Genomic DNA, 15,155 nt, shown 5'->3' with positions numbered 1-15,155 from the left:
ATCCAATATACCTTACTGAGCTAAAGACCGTAAGTGGTCAGCAGACAAATGCCCTAATCTGGAATGCCACAAATAGAAAGGACTTGACAGAGAATCTAACTAAAAAGAAGAAAAGGCAGTCGGAGAGGTAGTCATAGGCAGATGCAAGCTCTTTATTACATAAAGGTCTCCAACTCTACGGCCAATTCCAATCTATTGCTTGGACATCCGATCCTGCATAGAACAGATAAAAGAAGAAAAGATAACATCAAAACTAGAGGCATCAAGTTGACTAATAGATAATAAACTGACAGATAATTGAGGAACATATAGGACAAATGGAATAGAGATAGCAGACATAGCATACGGTAAAACAAACCCAACAGATATAACAGACAAACCAGACCCATTAGTAGCATTAACAGTAATAGGAAAGGGAGGGGGAGTACAATTTTGAAGTAATGAGAGATGGGGAGTCATATGATGAGAGGCACCAGAGTTAAAAATCTAGACAGACGAAAAAATACCTGAAGAAGTGTAAGAAATAATGTATAGAGAAAGAGAGAGAATAAATTGTATGTATTATTATTGATTGATATATTGATTTCTATTACAATGATTCATGATTCCTATATATAGAAGAGGGTGAGTGTGTAGTAGGTAAGGAGTAGGTGAAGTGGAGATGGTAGTGGTGTAGTGGGTTAGGTTTAGTGGAGTAGGTGAGGTGGTAGTGGTGTAGTGGGTTAGGTTTAGTGGAGTAGGTGAGGTGGTAGTGGTGTAGTGGGTTAGGTTTAGTGGAGTAGGTTTAAGTGGGTGAAGTAGGTGGAGAGTAGGTGGATTTTAACAGCCCCCCGCAAACTCAAGGGGGATAGGAACTAACCAACTTGAGTTTGGAGAGAGTAACAAAACAAGAAAATACATAAAAATAAAAGAGGATAAGAGACACTGTATGGCCGTGCCAGACCATTGGTGAAGACACTGGATGGTGGTGTCATAACGTTGTAGAGGACACTGTATGGGGGTGTCATAACCATGTAGAGGACACTGTATGGTGGTGTCATAACGGTGTAGAGGACACTGGATGGCGGTGTCAGACCGATGTAGAAGACAGTTTATGGGGTCATGTCGGACCGTTGTAGCAGACAATGTGGTGACAGTTGTTGTGACAGTTTACGGAGTCTTGCTGGACCCTTGTAGAAACTAACCGGAATCAATGTCGGGACAGTTTACAGAGTCTTGTCGGACCCTTGTAGAAACTAACCGGAATCAATGTCGGGACAGTTTACAGAGTCTTGTCGGACCCTTGTAGAAACTAACCGGAATCTATGTCGGGACAGTTTACAGAGTCTTGTCGGACCCTTGTAGAAACTAACCGGAATCTATGTCGGGACAGTTTACAGAGTCTTGTCGGACCCTTGTAGAAACTAACCGGAATCAATGTCGGGACAGTTTACAGAGTCTTGTCGGACCCAAGCAAACTTGAATGAAGAGAGGAAACAATAGAGGCAGACAGGGATGGTTGGGAGGTAGATAATGTATGCTGAAGCTGACTAATGTGAGCAGTCAAGGAAGCCAAGCCAGGATCAAGAGCCGGAGCAGATGTAGTAGAATCGGCAAGAGGCCGAACAGTACTCAGAGGAGGAAAGCAAAACTTGATCGGAAATTGCTGAGAAGACACAGGCAAAGCAGACAAATATCCCTTCTTAGGACAATGATACTTCCAATGACCGTTCTGATGGTAGAAGGCATGTAAAAAATATATTGATATAGAGAAAGGAGAGAATAAATTGTATGTATTATTGATTGATATATATTGATGTACATTACAATGATTCATGATTCCTATATATAGAAGAGGGTGAGTGTGTAGTAGGTAAGGAGTAGGTGAAGTGGAGGTGGTAGTGGTGTAGTGGGTTAGGTTTAGTGGAGTAGGTGAGGTGGTAGTGGTGTAGTGGGTTAGGTTTAGTGGAGTAGGTTTAAGTGGGTGAAGTAGGTGGAGAGTAGGTGGATTTTAACAGCCCCCCGCAAACTCAAGGGGGATAGGAACTAACCAACTTGAGTTTGGAGAGAGTAACAAAACAAGAAAATACATAAAAATAAAAGAGGATAAGAGACACTGTATGGTCGTGTCAGACCATTGGTGAAGACACTGGATGGTGGTGTCATAACGTTGTAGAGGACACTGTATGGGGGTGTCATAACCATGTAGAGGACACTGTATGGTGGTGTCATAACGGTGTAGAGGACACTGGATGGCGGTGTCAGACCGATGTAGAAGACAGTTTATGGGGTCATGTCGGACCGTTGTAGCAGACAATGTTGTGACAGTTTACGGAGTCTTGCTGGACCCTTGTAGAAACTAACCGGAATCAATGTCGGGACAGTTTACAGAGTCTTGTCAGACCCATGAAGGAGCTAACCGGAATCAATGTCGGGACAGTTTACTGAGTCTTGTCGGACCCATAAAGGAGCTAATCGGAATCAATGTCGGGACAGTTTACAGAGTCTTGTCGGACCCATAAAGGAGTCGCACCCTCAAAAGGTGTGCCCAATCTTTCAAAAGGCGTGCCATCAAAAGGCGTGCCCAATCCATAAAAAGGCGTGCCATCAAAAGTTGCGCCCTCAAAAGGCGCGCCCACTTCATCAAAAGTCGTGCCCGACAGAAAGCGTCGAGCCATCAAAAGGTGAGCCGGAGACGCGGCGAGGCACGTGAGCGACAGAGCGGCATGTCGGCCGCATCGTCTGTGTCAATATAAACCAATGCGGAGGCGGAGGAAACCAAACCAGACTGAAACCTCTGAACTTGTTATTCTGAAACAATCTGTAAATACTCTGTATCCAACCCTTATCGGAAACACTCAGCAACCCAAAAAACATGGCCTCTTCTTCCCGTTCAGCTACCCAGAATATGGCCTCTTCATCCCGTGGTCTACTCACTCTCTTTCCCGACCTCAATGAGTCAACAAGAGAGAGAACTGGTGCGGTGGCCAGTGAACCTCAACCAAACACCTCTGTGTTTGCTCCGTTGAACTTTCCGATGCGGTCGGTGGAGCATAAAATGGCGGTGCAGTCGGATGTGGAGGCCAATCAGTATACCTTGAAGTCATGTGTGGAAACCATGACTGCGGTCACAAACTTGTCGCACCGGCTGCAGAGCAGGACAAATGAGGTGCAACAGTTAAACTCCCAGCTGGCTCTGCTCCAACGCATGTATAAGGATGCGCGAGCAGAGATAAGTGTGCTGAAGGCAGAAAACAAGGAGCTGAAGCGGAAGGCCACCGTGATGTTCCGATTCGGAGGTCCGCCATATGCTGCAGTGGAGGAGCAGGGAATAGTGATCGTGCCCAGTGGAGTGGGAAACACGGAGGCAACACCGTCAAGGGCCGCCCAGGACGGAGGCAAGAAGAAAAGACCGGCAGAATAGGCGAAGAAGTGAGGTCGGTGGGTGGCCGTCTTGGTGTTGTGTTTTGGTTTGTTGTTGTTGTTGTTGTTGGTTTTTTTTTTTTTTTTTTTTGGTGTAAAATTGTGATCGGGGTTGATCCTTAATATAAATAAAACAAAGTTGTTGTGCAAATCTGTATTGTTGGTTTTTTTTGTTTTTTTTTGTTTTTGTTTTTTTTTTTTTTTTGTTAATATATATATATAGGAAAAAACGAAAATGATAAATACGGGGATAAGAAGAAAAAGAAAAATAACTTGTCAAAAGGTTGAGGGACATGCCATGTGGGTGGATGTTTTTTTTTTTTTTGTTTTTTTGATTACGAAAAAAGGAAGATAAAATAAAATAAATAAAAGGAAAGTGGAGTGCAAAAGGTGATTAAAAGAAATAAATAAAGAAAGAGGGTGATGATGGATATGGGTATAGATGTAATAAAGGAATGAAAAGAAAGAAATAAATAAAGAAAGAAAAGAAGAAAAGAAAATGGGTTTGGACTATGTGCTGCTGTGTGTGTCCCCTCCATGTGCTGTCTCCTCCTGTCATCATACGAAATGGTGGGAAAGTTGACAAATTGGTGGGTGTCATTTATAATAATGGAAATAAAGGTGAGGTAGTGGATGTGTTTGGGAACTGCGTGGAAAGAGAGTGCAGAAATTTAGTGGTCGCCTATTCAGATATTAGAATACGAACCACTAGTTCTCACAACATTAAAAGACCAACAGTGGCCTCTCATTCATTTGCAGCTGCATCCTCTGATGGAGTGTTCTCTCCTTCACCATCTGACGGACCACAAGGCGATTTCCGGTATCGGGTTTGCTGTTGTGTTGGCTGCAGTTTAGGTTGAAGTGCCTTGAGTGGTCCTTTGGGCTTCTCTCCACCTTGCTTCCCCAGAGCCCAATCAGCAGAGTCAAAGTAAGCACGTTCATGGTCCTTACAAATAAGTGGTGGTTTCTTGGGCCCATACTTGCTCTTAACAGCTTCCTCCTCCTGTTGGGGTGATGGCATGGCCTTTTCAGAGTCCTCTGGGACATCTTCATCCACACCTTCATGCTCTTTGACATCTTCCTCCTTGCCTGACATAGTGTTCTTGCATCAATCCAATGTACAGCAGCGGTAAAAACAAGCTCTCGAGAGAAAGGAGAGAGAGCTTAGAGATCTCTTCTTGCAGAGTTACGGCTGTGGAGAGTGGAAGGTATGTGTAGAAAATAAGCGGAATAGATTGAGGTCCGGCGGACGGCTAAGGTGAGGTTGCCGCCCGCCGGTGAAGCGAAAAATACTAGGTTCTAAACCTGCTCTGATACCATGTAAAAAATATATTGATATAGAGAAAGGAGAGAATAAATTGTATGTATTATTGATTGATATATATTGATGTACATTACAATGATTCATGATTCCTATATATAGAAGAGGGTGAGTGTGTAGTAGGTAAGGAGTAGGTGAAGTGGAGGTGGTAGTGGTGTAGTGGGTTAGGTTTAGTGGAGTAGGTGAGGTGGTAGTGGTGTAGTGGGTTAGGTTTAGTGGAGTAGGTTTAAGTGGGTGAAGTAGGTGGAGAGTAGGTGGATTTTAACAAGGCACACTCATCAAAAGTTAGAGACATCGTAATAACTAGAAGTCTGAGAGGTTGAAGTTTAATAAACCCAAAATGGATAACTAGGGGGCACAGGGTAATAACGAGAAACCTGGGGTTGTAGTGTAATAAACCTGAAAATAAGGTATTAAGCATAAGACCCAAGCAGATTCTGAGAATAGTGCTGACAACCACCGAACAAATCAAGAACCAGAGAGAGACTGAAGGAGATCGAAACTGAGTGACAAAACCAGAGAGAGATTAAATGTGATTGAAGCTGAGAGACGAACTCCACGACCTGACGATCCAACTAGAGGTCACGGATGATGAGGCCTAGATCAGAGAGTCACAGAAGATAGTGCGATTTCGGCGAGAAAACGTGATTCCGAACCAGAGTCTGTCGGTGACGGCAAGCTAGAGAGAGAAAATGTGATTCCAAATCAAAGCTCCAACTCAACTTTGACTGTCAGCTTCAAAGGCGAAATCGAAGAGCAGAAGCTGATGGAGAACCAGATGGGTCGTTGAACAACGTCGAACCAGTCGACGACTTCAAGCCAACTAAAGAACCAGACGGAGAGACCAAATTATGCAAAACCCTAGCCACCACGAGATCAACGATCGTGTTGCTCTGATACCATGTAAGATTTTGAATAAACTTGTACATTCAATTGTATTGTGTTACAAAGTAGTCACCAGTTTATATAGCCCTAAGCTATGGCTGAACAAGGAAAGATTCAAAAGGAAATACGCCTATATGCGTAATTTACGTCTAATTCCTAATATACACAATGCCATATATACACACAATGCCATATATACACAATATATTCTCACAAATTTATAATTCTTGCATACTCTTCTGTATACTTTCATTTTCAGTGTTTTTATTTATTTTTGTTTATTTATTATTGGGTCCTAAATTAGAGTGCTAATCTTCTTGGGTTTGCAGAGAAGTGAGCCTATTGCTTGTCCCATATTCGGCTGATCGTGATTTGGACCTTATCCAGTGGCCTCCATTTTTACTTGCTAGCAAGGTTTTATCTCCTGAGCTACTTTCTTCCCTTGACAGAGGTTCTCGTTAGCTACTTTCTTCCCTTGACTTTGTTTAATAGAGAGACATCTATCCTTTGTGTACTGTGTAGCTTCCCATACTATTGGACATGGCTAAAGATAGCAATGGGAGAGACCGTGAGCTAAAAAAGAGATTGAATTCAGACAATTATATGCTCTGTGCTGTCCGGGAGTGTTATGCTTCATGTAAAAACATTATCCATTTTTTAGTTTTAGGAGAACGTGAACAAATGTGAGTTAATAACTCTCTAACACATACTCAACCTAAGCATACTTCTCTCTCTCTCTCTCTCTCTCTCTCTCTCTCTCCTGTCTTCTAGGTTGTCTTTGTTATTGACCTGTTAATTAACTATTTGCAGTGTCATCAATGAGATTTTCTCCAAAGTCGATCATCATATACAAGAAGGTGATCTGATAAGCGAATTGAATATGAGTGCTCTGCCTAGCCTCTATGAACAATTTCTTCAGCTTATTGAATATCTGGTAACATATAAAATGTGGAAACTTTCACATTGTAGTTGTTGAGGAATTTTGGGTTTCATAGTGAATCCTTGCTGTGCTGTTTTAATTCTGCAGATAGAAAATAGAAAAGAAGACAAGGATGAGGTTGTCATTGTGTTACTGAACATTCTTGAGGTTGTGACCAGAGACATAATGGAAGATCCAGTTCCTAGGTAAATCATGCAAAGCAATTATCACCACAATTATATTTATATTTGACTTCACTGCTCTAAGGTCATTATTTTCTCAATAGTTTGCTAGATTCAAGCCTCAGTGGCTCTTATGGAATGCATGAAGGAATGACACCCTTGGATCAACAACATCAGTTCTTTGGCGCACTTAGGTTTCCGGTTACAGAAGAGACAGAAGCTTGGAAAGAGAAAGTAAATTTTACTATACCTGTGAAAAAGAAATAGAAAAGTTTTAATTTCATAGTGCTTAGTAATTTGCGTGCTGTTCCTGTTAATTTTGCCCAAATTCCAGTTTTATTTCTATTGCGAGAGAGAGCAAGAACTGAAACAGTTTTTGCATCTCTTAGGCTGTGTTTGGTTCATGAATTGGATAGGGATTTGGAAAGGGAAAGAGAAAAAGTGTGTGAAAGGTGCGTGAAATGTAGCTATATGTCATTCACATTTCACCCACCTTTTCTCTTTCCCTTTTCAAATCCCTACCCAAATCCATGAACCAAACACGGCCTTATAGTTGGTTTCTTTGCAATTTCTTTAACCTTTTTTTCTTTTTTTTCTCTGGGCATCTTCTTTCTTTTAATCTATCTCTTTATAACTAGAAGAAACATAATCATTATAGCCTTTGTTCATCTTCAAGTTATACTTCTTACCTACATAATGCTAGTTTTTTTTTATCCGTCAGATAAGAAGGCTTCATCTATTGCTTACAGTGAAGGAATCTGCTATGGATGTGCCAACTAATATAGAAGCTAGAAGGCGCATTTCTTTCTTCTCAAATTCATTGTTTATGGACATGCCTGCAGCACCAAAAGTTCGCAATATGCTTTCCTTTTCGTAAGTTTTGATCACGCCGGACTATTGGTTACATCACTTCTGCATACAATGCAGCAATTGATTGAATCGTGGTCATATTTTTTAAAAAACTGATTTGTTTTAAAGGCAATGTGAGAATTGTTTTTTGTGTATGCTGTTCAGCATACCTACGAAACAAAAAGTGACAATTCAGAAATTAAGGATCTGGAAATAGCTTGTTTTCTATAGCTTGTTACTACTCTTTTGCTTCTTCCATTTTGTTTTCTGTTAGTACCAAAAATTGTAACTTATCATAGTGAGCAAAGAAATGCCATATGGAGCTTGAATTTTGAGAATTTAGGCTTCCAAAGTCATAACATGCAGAAGTTAAAGGCCTTCTAGCCATTAAGTGGGCTAAACATGGTCACCATACTTTACTGCAAACTTAATAGGCCTTTTGGCGAGTATGTCAGGCCTTAAAGAAATCTGACAGATCCTGCAGCTGTAGCTGAATAAACAGTAAGAATAGAGAACTTTCCAGCACACTTGTCAGGCCTTCGCGGCATTCTGTACATAGTTAAGGGCATTGCAACAGCTTGAACAAGGTACACAGCCATGCAACAGTTTAGATAGAGTAAAAGTCCTCACGAACGGCCTGAAATGGCCTGAACTTGGTGCAAGGTCAACCAATGGCCTGGACTTGGTGCAGGACCACACAACGGCCTGAACATGGTAGAGGGTGTCATTGAAGTAAAAGGCATTCACGACATCCTGGATATAGTGCAGGATGGCTTCAAATTGACATGGACAGTGTCAGATTGGCCTGGATATGGTGTAGGACTTGTTATGGAATAAATCCCTCCCTAAGCTCTGATAACACTTACTGGGAATAAATCCCACCTTAAAACTCTGATACCCTATGTTAAAATATAAACCCATGTGTCAATGGAAGAGTACCTACATATAAATATGCACACACAAAAGAAACACAATATTTAACGTGGTTTGGCCCAAAAGCCTACATCTACAGGAGAGAGGTAAATCCACTATATAACCAAAATAGAGAGTACAGTGAGATGGCCAAACATAAGCAAAAACCACACCTCTGCCCAAACCCCATGTCAAGGTAGTTGAGCCCTTGCTCACCCGTGTTACTGTATTTTTTCTCTTACACCATACAACTCCATTATACATTTTCCTCACTGCTCTCTCTCTCTCTCTCTCTCTCTCTCTCTAACCTATTGGGGATACTCCTCACTCTCAATGGAGAGCACCCTCTCTCACTCTCAACCCAACCCATACACCCACATTTGTATATAACACAAGATGGTTGAGGAGATATAGAAAGTAACCTTTTGGTCTCCCTAAGATGACAGCCAAGTACCCAAAAAATGCATCATGCACTTCATTTGCAAACCCAATGTCTGCTGCCACTTTCTTCCATCTGTGGAATTTCATTAACCAATGTTGGCAGCACCATTACAAAGAAAACCTTTGCTCTTCCAAGATTATTGGCTACTCCACAGCTTGGAAAACTGTGAGATACACCACTGCCAACAATCACATTAATTCTCACAAATGTGATATACACCATGTATGAACAATCATATACACAAATACCCAAAAATATTGGGCCACAACCAAATGGCTCCCAAGGAAAAAACCAATTACCATTAATAAATATATTTTTCCATTTGATATTGACAGAAAATCCTAACAGACCTCATAGTCATCCTAGATATGGCGTAGAACTTCATGGGCAGGTGGCAGGTTGATGCTAAACATTGCAGGCCATTGGTGTCAAGAGATGAGGTGGCAAGTGATTGAGCCATCCATAAAAACTAGCTGATGGATAAGTTAGTTGGCTAACATCTTCCTATTTCAGTGGAAGTATACTTTCTCCATATTTTTAAGGATGAAATTTTGTAAGTACAAGTCACCTAGTAGTTAAAGAGACATTTTTAAGGATACTCCTGTATGTTCTACTTCTGATTCTCCGCTTCATAGACCTATTCGGGTAACTCAATTACCAGTCCATCTTTTTGATTATCATTGTTATTCTACTGTTCTTAGTTAGCATGAACCTCACTCCTACGTGAGGCTTGTTCTAACTCTCTTTGGCAGCAAGCAATGATGGTTGAATTGCAAACTTTGGAAAAGACTCACACCTGGGAATTAGTGAATCTTCCTTCTAGTAAGACCGCCATTGGGTGTAAGTGGGTCTACAAAATAAAGACTCATTCTGATGGCACCGTCGAACGCTACAAAGCTTGCCTCGTTGCCAAAGCGTTTTCTTAGGAGTATGTGCTGGAAATTTGTGTTAATGTATATAATAAGATAGTGGCATGTATATAATATGATAGTGGTGTTGGTGGCAGATAGTGGCATGTATAGAATATGATAGTGGTGTTGGTGGCAGATAGTGGCATGTATATAATATGATAGTGGTAGATAGTGGTAATATATAATATGTAAGTGGCATATAATGGGTTATAATGATGTTTGTAATATCTCCTATATAAGGAGTGTCATTTGGTCTTGTAAGATAAGAAGTTTTGAATATAACAGAAATATATTCCTTCTTTCTCATATTTTCCGAGTTCTTCTTCCTCATATTTTCTAAGTTGGTATCAGAGTAACAAAAAACATAGCAGCCCTAAAACCGTCATAGCCATGTCGGAAGTCACGTCCGAAACCACTTCAACCCCTGCCGCTTCCATTCCGGTGAAAACGTCCAACTCTCACTCTGTCCAAATCACCACCATCCGCCTAAATGGTGATAATTTTCTTCGCTAGTCACAATCTGTCCGGATGTATATCCGTGGGCAAGGAAAGATCGGTTACATCACTGGTGACAAGAAGGCTCCTGCTGTTAATGATCCGTTGTTCGACAGTTGGGACGCTGAAAACTCCATGGTTATGACATGGTTGGTCAATTCCATGGAGGAGGATATAAGCTCTAATTACATGTGCTATACTACTGCACAAGAATTGTGGGATAATGTTAGTCAGATGTATTCTGACCTAGGAAATCAATCTCAAGTTTTCGAATTAACTTTGAAGTTGGGAGAGATTCGTCAAGGAGATGATTCCGTCACCAAATATTTCAATTCGTTGAAAAGGTTGTGGCAGGATCTTGACATCTTCAACATATACGAATGGAAATCGGTTGACGACTACAACCACCACAAGAAAATTGTGGAAGACAGCCGTATTTACAAGTTTCTTGCCGGCCTCAACATTGAGTTCGATGAAGTGCGAGGAAGAACTTAAGAAAAAAGGTACTGGTGAATCAATTGAAATTTCTGCTTTAATTAGCGATGCTGCGGCCAACAAGGCTGCAAATTACCAGCGCAGGTTTGATGATAAGCCACGGGTCTGGTGTGATTTTTGCAACAAGCCTCGCCATACATGCGAAACGTGTTGGAAGATCCATGGCAAACCTGTCAACTGGAAAAGCAGCAAACAAGGAGAGAAGAATCGCGGCTTTCCTACCGCTAATGAAGCCGATTCAGGTCCCTTCAACAAAGAGCAGATTGATCAACTCTTAAAGCTGATAAAATCCAACTCCTCATCCGGTACTCCTAGTGTTTTGTTGGCACAAATAGGTAGAAATCCTAAAGCCTTCTCTTGCCTAAACTTCTCTCCGTGGATCATAGATTCCGGTGCCTCCGATCACATGACTAGTTTTTCCCATTTATTTAGTATCTATTTCCCTTGTTCTGGTCATGACAAAATCAGAATAGCCGATGGTAGTTTTTCACCTATTGCAGGAAAAGGATTTATTAAACTAACTGAGAAAATTAATCTCAATGCTGTTCTTCACGTCCCCAACTTAGCCTGTAACCTTTTGTCTGTCAGTAAACTATCTAAGGATTCTAATTGTCGTGTTACATTTTTTGAATCCCATTGTGAATTTCAGGACCAGAACTCGGGGATGATGATTGGGCGTGCTAGGATGCTTGAAGGTCTTTATTACTTTGATGAAGTACCTGTTAGTAATAAAAAAGCTCAGAGCTTTAATAGTACTAGTTCAATCTCTGTTCGAGAAAAAATAATGCTATGACACTATAGGCTAGGACATCCCAGTTTTCTTTATCTGAAACATTTATTTCCAGAATTATTTAAAGGGATTGATTGTTCTTCTTTTCATTGTGAAAGTTGCATGTTTGCAAAATTTCATCGCTCTACTTATTTGCCAAAACCTTACCAGGCTTCCAAACCTTTTTATTTGATTCATAGTGATGTTTGGGGCCCTTCTAAAATCACTACTCTTTCTGGTAAAAGATGGTTTGTTACATTTATTGATGACCATACCCGCTTATGTTGGATTTATTTGATGAATAAAAAATCTGACGTGAAAAATTTATTCACAAATTTTTACAATATGATTGAAAACCAATTTCAAACCAAAATTGATATTTTACATTCTGATAATGGAACAGAATATTTCAATGAGCAGTTGGGTGAGTTTTTGGAAAAAAAGGGGATTTTTTATCAATCTACATGTCGGGATACCCCTCAACAAAATGGCATTGCAGAACGAAAAAATAAACATCTACTTGAAGTAGCACGTGCTATAATGTTTTACATGCATGTTCCTAAATATTTATGGGGTGAAGCAATTTTAACAGCCTCTTATTTGATAAACAGGATGCCTACAAAGGTGTTAACATACAAAACACCTTTTGATTATCTCAAAACTTTTTTTCCTGACACGAGGTTGTTTTCTGATTTACCCGCCAAAGTTTTTGGATGTACTGCCTATGTTCATGTTCCCAGTCAATTTCGTTCAAAACTTGACCCCCGTGCTATAAAATGTGTTTTTTTGGGTTATTCCTCAAACAAAAAGGGGTATAAGTGTTTCGATCCTCAAACCAAGAAATTTCATGTGAGTATGGATGTGTCATTTGTGGAAACAAAATCCTATTTCCCCAACACTTCTCTTCAGGGGGAGACAAGTGGAGTAGAAGACCGTTTTTGGGATATTTCTATCCCGCTCCCCAATGTCATTTATCCTACACAAAAATCACATCTGTCTGATAATGATCACTTAGGAGAACCAAGTTCTATGGTGCCTAGTCAAGAAGATTCTTGTTTAGGGGGAGAAGTACTACAAAATGATCTAAATCCTGAGCTTCAGGTTTATACTAGGAAGCGATTTCATCTGAGGAATAATGACCCGAATGTCCATCTTAATGACCCGAATGTCCATCTTAATGACCCGAATGTCCACCCGAGTTCTGGCATCGAAATTTTAGGTAATCTTATTCCTTCTATTTCCGACCTTGATGTTCCTATAGCAATTAGGAAAGGTGTCCGAAATTGCATTAAACATCCTATTGCAAATTACCTCTCCTATCAAAGACTGTCTAAAAACCATAGAGCTTTCACATCTAGGATTTCACACTTGTTTGTTCCAAGGAATATACAGGAAGCATTGGATGATCCGAATTGAAAATTAGCAGTCATGGAGGGGATGAATGCTTTAAGGAGAAGTGGTACTTGGGAGATAGTTAATCTACCCAAAGACAAGAAAACAGTTGGGTGTAAATGGGTATTTACGATAAAATGTAACGCAGATGGAAGCGTTGAGAGATACAAGGCGAGACTGGTGGCTAAAGGCTTCACTCAAACTTATGGGATCGACTATCAGGAGACGTTTGCTCCTGTTGCTAAAATAAATTCCATCAGAGTACTGTTATCTCTTGCAGTAAATTCAGATTGGCCTCTACATCAACTTGACATTAAAAATGCATTTCTCAATGGTGATCTTGAAGAGGAGGTGTTCATGAGCCTACTGCCGGGATTTGAGTAGAGACTTGGAAGCGACAGAGTATGCAGATTGAACAAGTCATTATACGGACTCAAACAATCACCAAGAGCGTGGTTTGAACGCTTTAGGAAGGCAGTTATCAGTTGTGGCTTCTCGCAGAGTCAAGCAGATCACACAATATTTTATAAACATTCAAAAGACAGTAAAATTGCAATTTTGATTGTTTATGTTGATGACATCATTTTAACTGGTAATGATGAAGCAGAGTTAGCAGCCCTCAAAGAGAAACTCGCAAAAAAATTTCACATTAAGGATCTGGGAGCCCTCAAGTATTTCCTCGGAATGGAATTTGCAAGATCCAAGGAAGGTATATTCGTTAATCAGAGAAAATATGTTCTTGATCTCCTTGGAGAAACAGGTATGCTTGGTTGTAAGATGGTGGAGACTCCGATCGAGCCTAACTTGAAGTTACAAGTTGCTAAGGCTGAAGAAGTCAAAGAGAGGGAACAATATCAGCGACTTGTAGGGAAATTGATTTACTTGTCTCATACGCGGCCTGATATTGCCTTTGCAGTCAGCATAGTAAGTCAGTTCATGCACTCACCAGGGGCAGAGCACTTTGAGGCCGTTTATAAGATCTTAAGATATTTGAAAGGAACTCCAGGGAGAGGCTTACTGTTCAAGAAACATGGACATCTTCAAGTTGAAGTATACACAGATGCAAACTGGGCAGGAAGTGTTACAGACAGGAGATCAATATCCGGATACTGCTCCTTTGTAGGTGGGAACCTAGTTACATGGCGGAGTAAAAAACAGAATGTGGTAGCTAGAAGTAGTGCAGAAGCAGAGTTCAGAGCTGTTGCCCATGGAATCTGTGAAGTAATGTGGATTAAAAGAATTCTTGAAGAATTAAAGCTTTCTCACCCGACACCTATGAAGGTCTATTGTGACAACAAAGCAGCTATATCTATAACTCATAATCCAGTTCTACATGATCGCACAAAACATATAGAAGTGGATAAACATTTCATCAAGGAGAAAATCAATGCTGACATAATCTGTATGACCTACCTTCCAACAGGTGAACAATTAGCTGATGTGCTAACGAAGGGACTACACAAGAAGCAATTTGATAAGCTGACTAGCAAGCTGGCTATGGACGATATCTTCAAACCAGCTTGAGGGGGAGTGCTGGAAATTTGTGTTAATGTATATAATAAGATAGTGGCATGTATATAATATGATAGTGGTGTTGGTGGCAGATAGTGGCATGTATAGAATATGATAGTGGTGTTGGTGGCAGATAGTGGCATGTATATAATATGATAGTGGTAGATAGTGGTAATATATAATATGTAAGTGGTATATAATGGGTTATAATGATGTTTGTAATATCTCCTATATAAGGAGTGTCATTTGGTCTTGTAAGATAAGAAGTTTTGAATATAACAGAAATATATTTCTTCTTCCTCATATTTTCGGAGTTCTTCTTCCTCATATTTTCTGAGTGTATGGTATCGATTACGAGAAGACTTTTGCTCATGTTGCTCGTCTTACCTCCACTCGGAGCTTACTGGCTATGGCTGCTTCTCGCCAGTGGGCACTGTCTCAAATGGATGTCAAGAATACTTTCCTCAATTACAAAAGAAGTTTATATGTAGCCTCCTCTTGGCTACGCCCACCCTCCAAGCATAGTTTGTAAACTGTTAGAATGTGTCCCACATCGCCTGAAGTTGTCCCATTTGTGCTGGTTATAAGGCTCCAATTTCTCTCTCCTTAATACTTGGGTTTTAAGGAGAAGTGTTGGATGGGTTTTTCAATTTGGTATCAGAGCCAAAG

The 15,155-nt window shown here is 40.4% G+C and overlaps 1 protein-coding gene across 5 annotated transcripts in view; it reads left to right on the top strand.

Moving 5' to 3' along the window:
• LOC114267696 (callose synthase 2) overlaps positions 1 to 15,155 on the top strand; it is a 92,892-nt gene that overhangs the window by 59,581 nt on the left and 18,156 nt on the right. For all 5 annotated transcript variants that reach the window (XM_028208743.2, XM_028208745.2, XM_028208747.2 and 2 more), the window contains 6 exons: positions 5,938 to 6,022; positions 6,131 to 6,291; positions 6,419 to 6,542; positions 6,636 to 6,733; positions 6,814 to 6,943; positions 7,431 to 7,582. In XM_028208743.2, coding sequence (XP_028064544.2) covers positions 5,938 to 6,022; positions 6,131 to 6,291; positions 6,419 to 6,542; positions 6,636 to 6,733; positions 6,814 to 6,943; positions 7,431 to 7,582 — 750 coding nt within the window. The remainder of the gene's footprint in view (positions 1 to 5,937; positions 6,023 to 6,130; positions 6,292 to 6,418; positions 6,543 to 6,635; positions 6,734 to 6,813; positions 6,944 to 7,430; positions 7,583 to 15,155) is intronic.

Source organism: Camellia sinensis, chromosome 2 (assembly GCF_055761805.1).
Source record: "Camellia sinensis isolate YWXY chromosome 2, ASM5576180v1, whole genome shotgun sequence".
Classification (NCBI taxonomy): domain Eukaryota; kingdom Viridiplantae; phylum Streptophyta; class Magnoliopsida; order Ericales; family Theaceae; genus Camellia; species Camellia sinensis.
The sequence above is the reverse complement of the archived record's forward strand: the minus strand, read 5'-3'. Positions and strand labels throughout refer to the sequence as shown.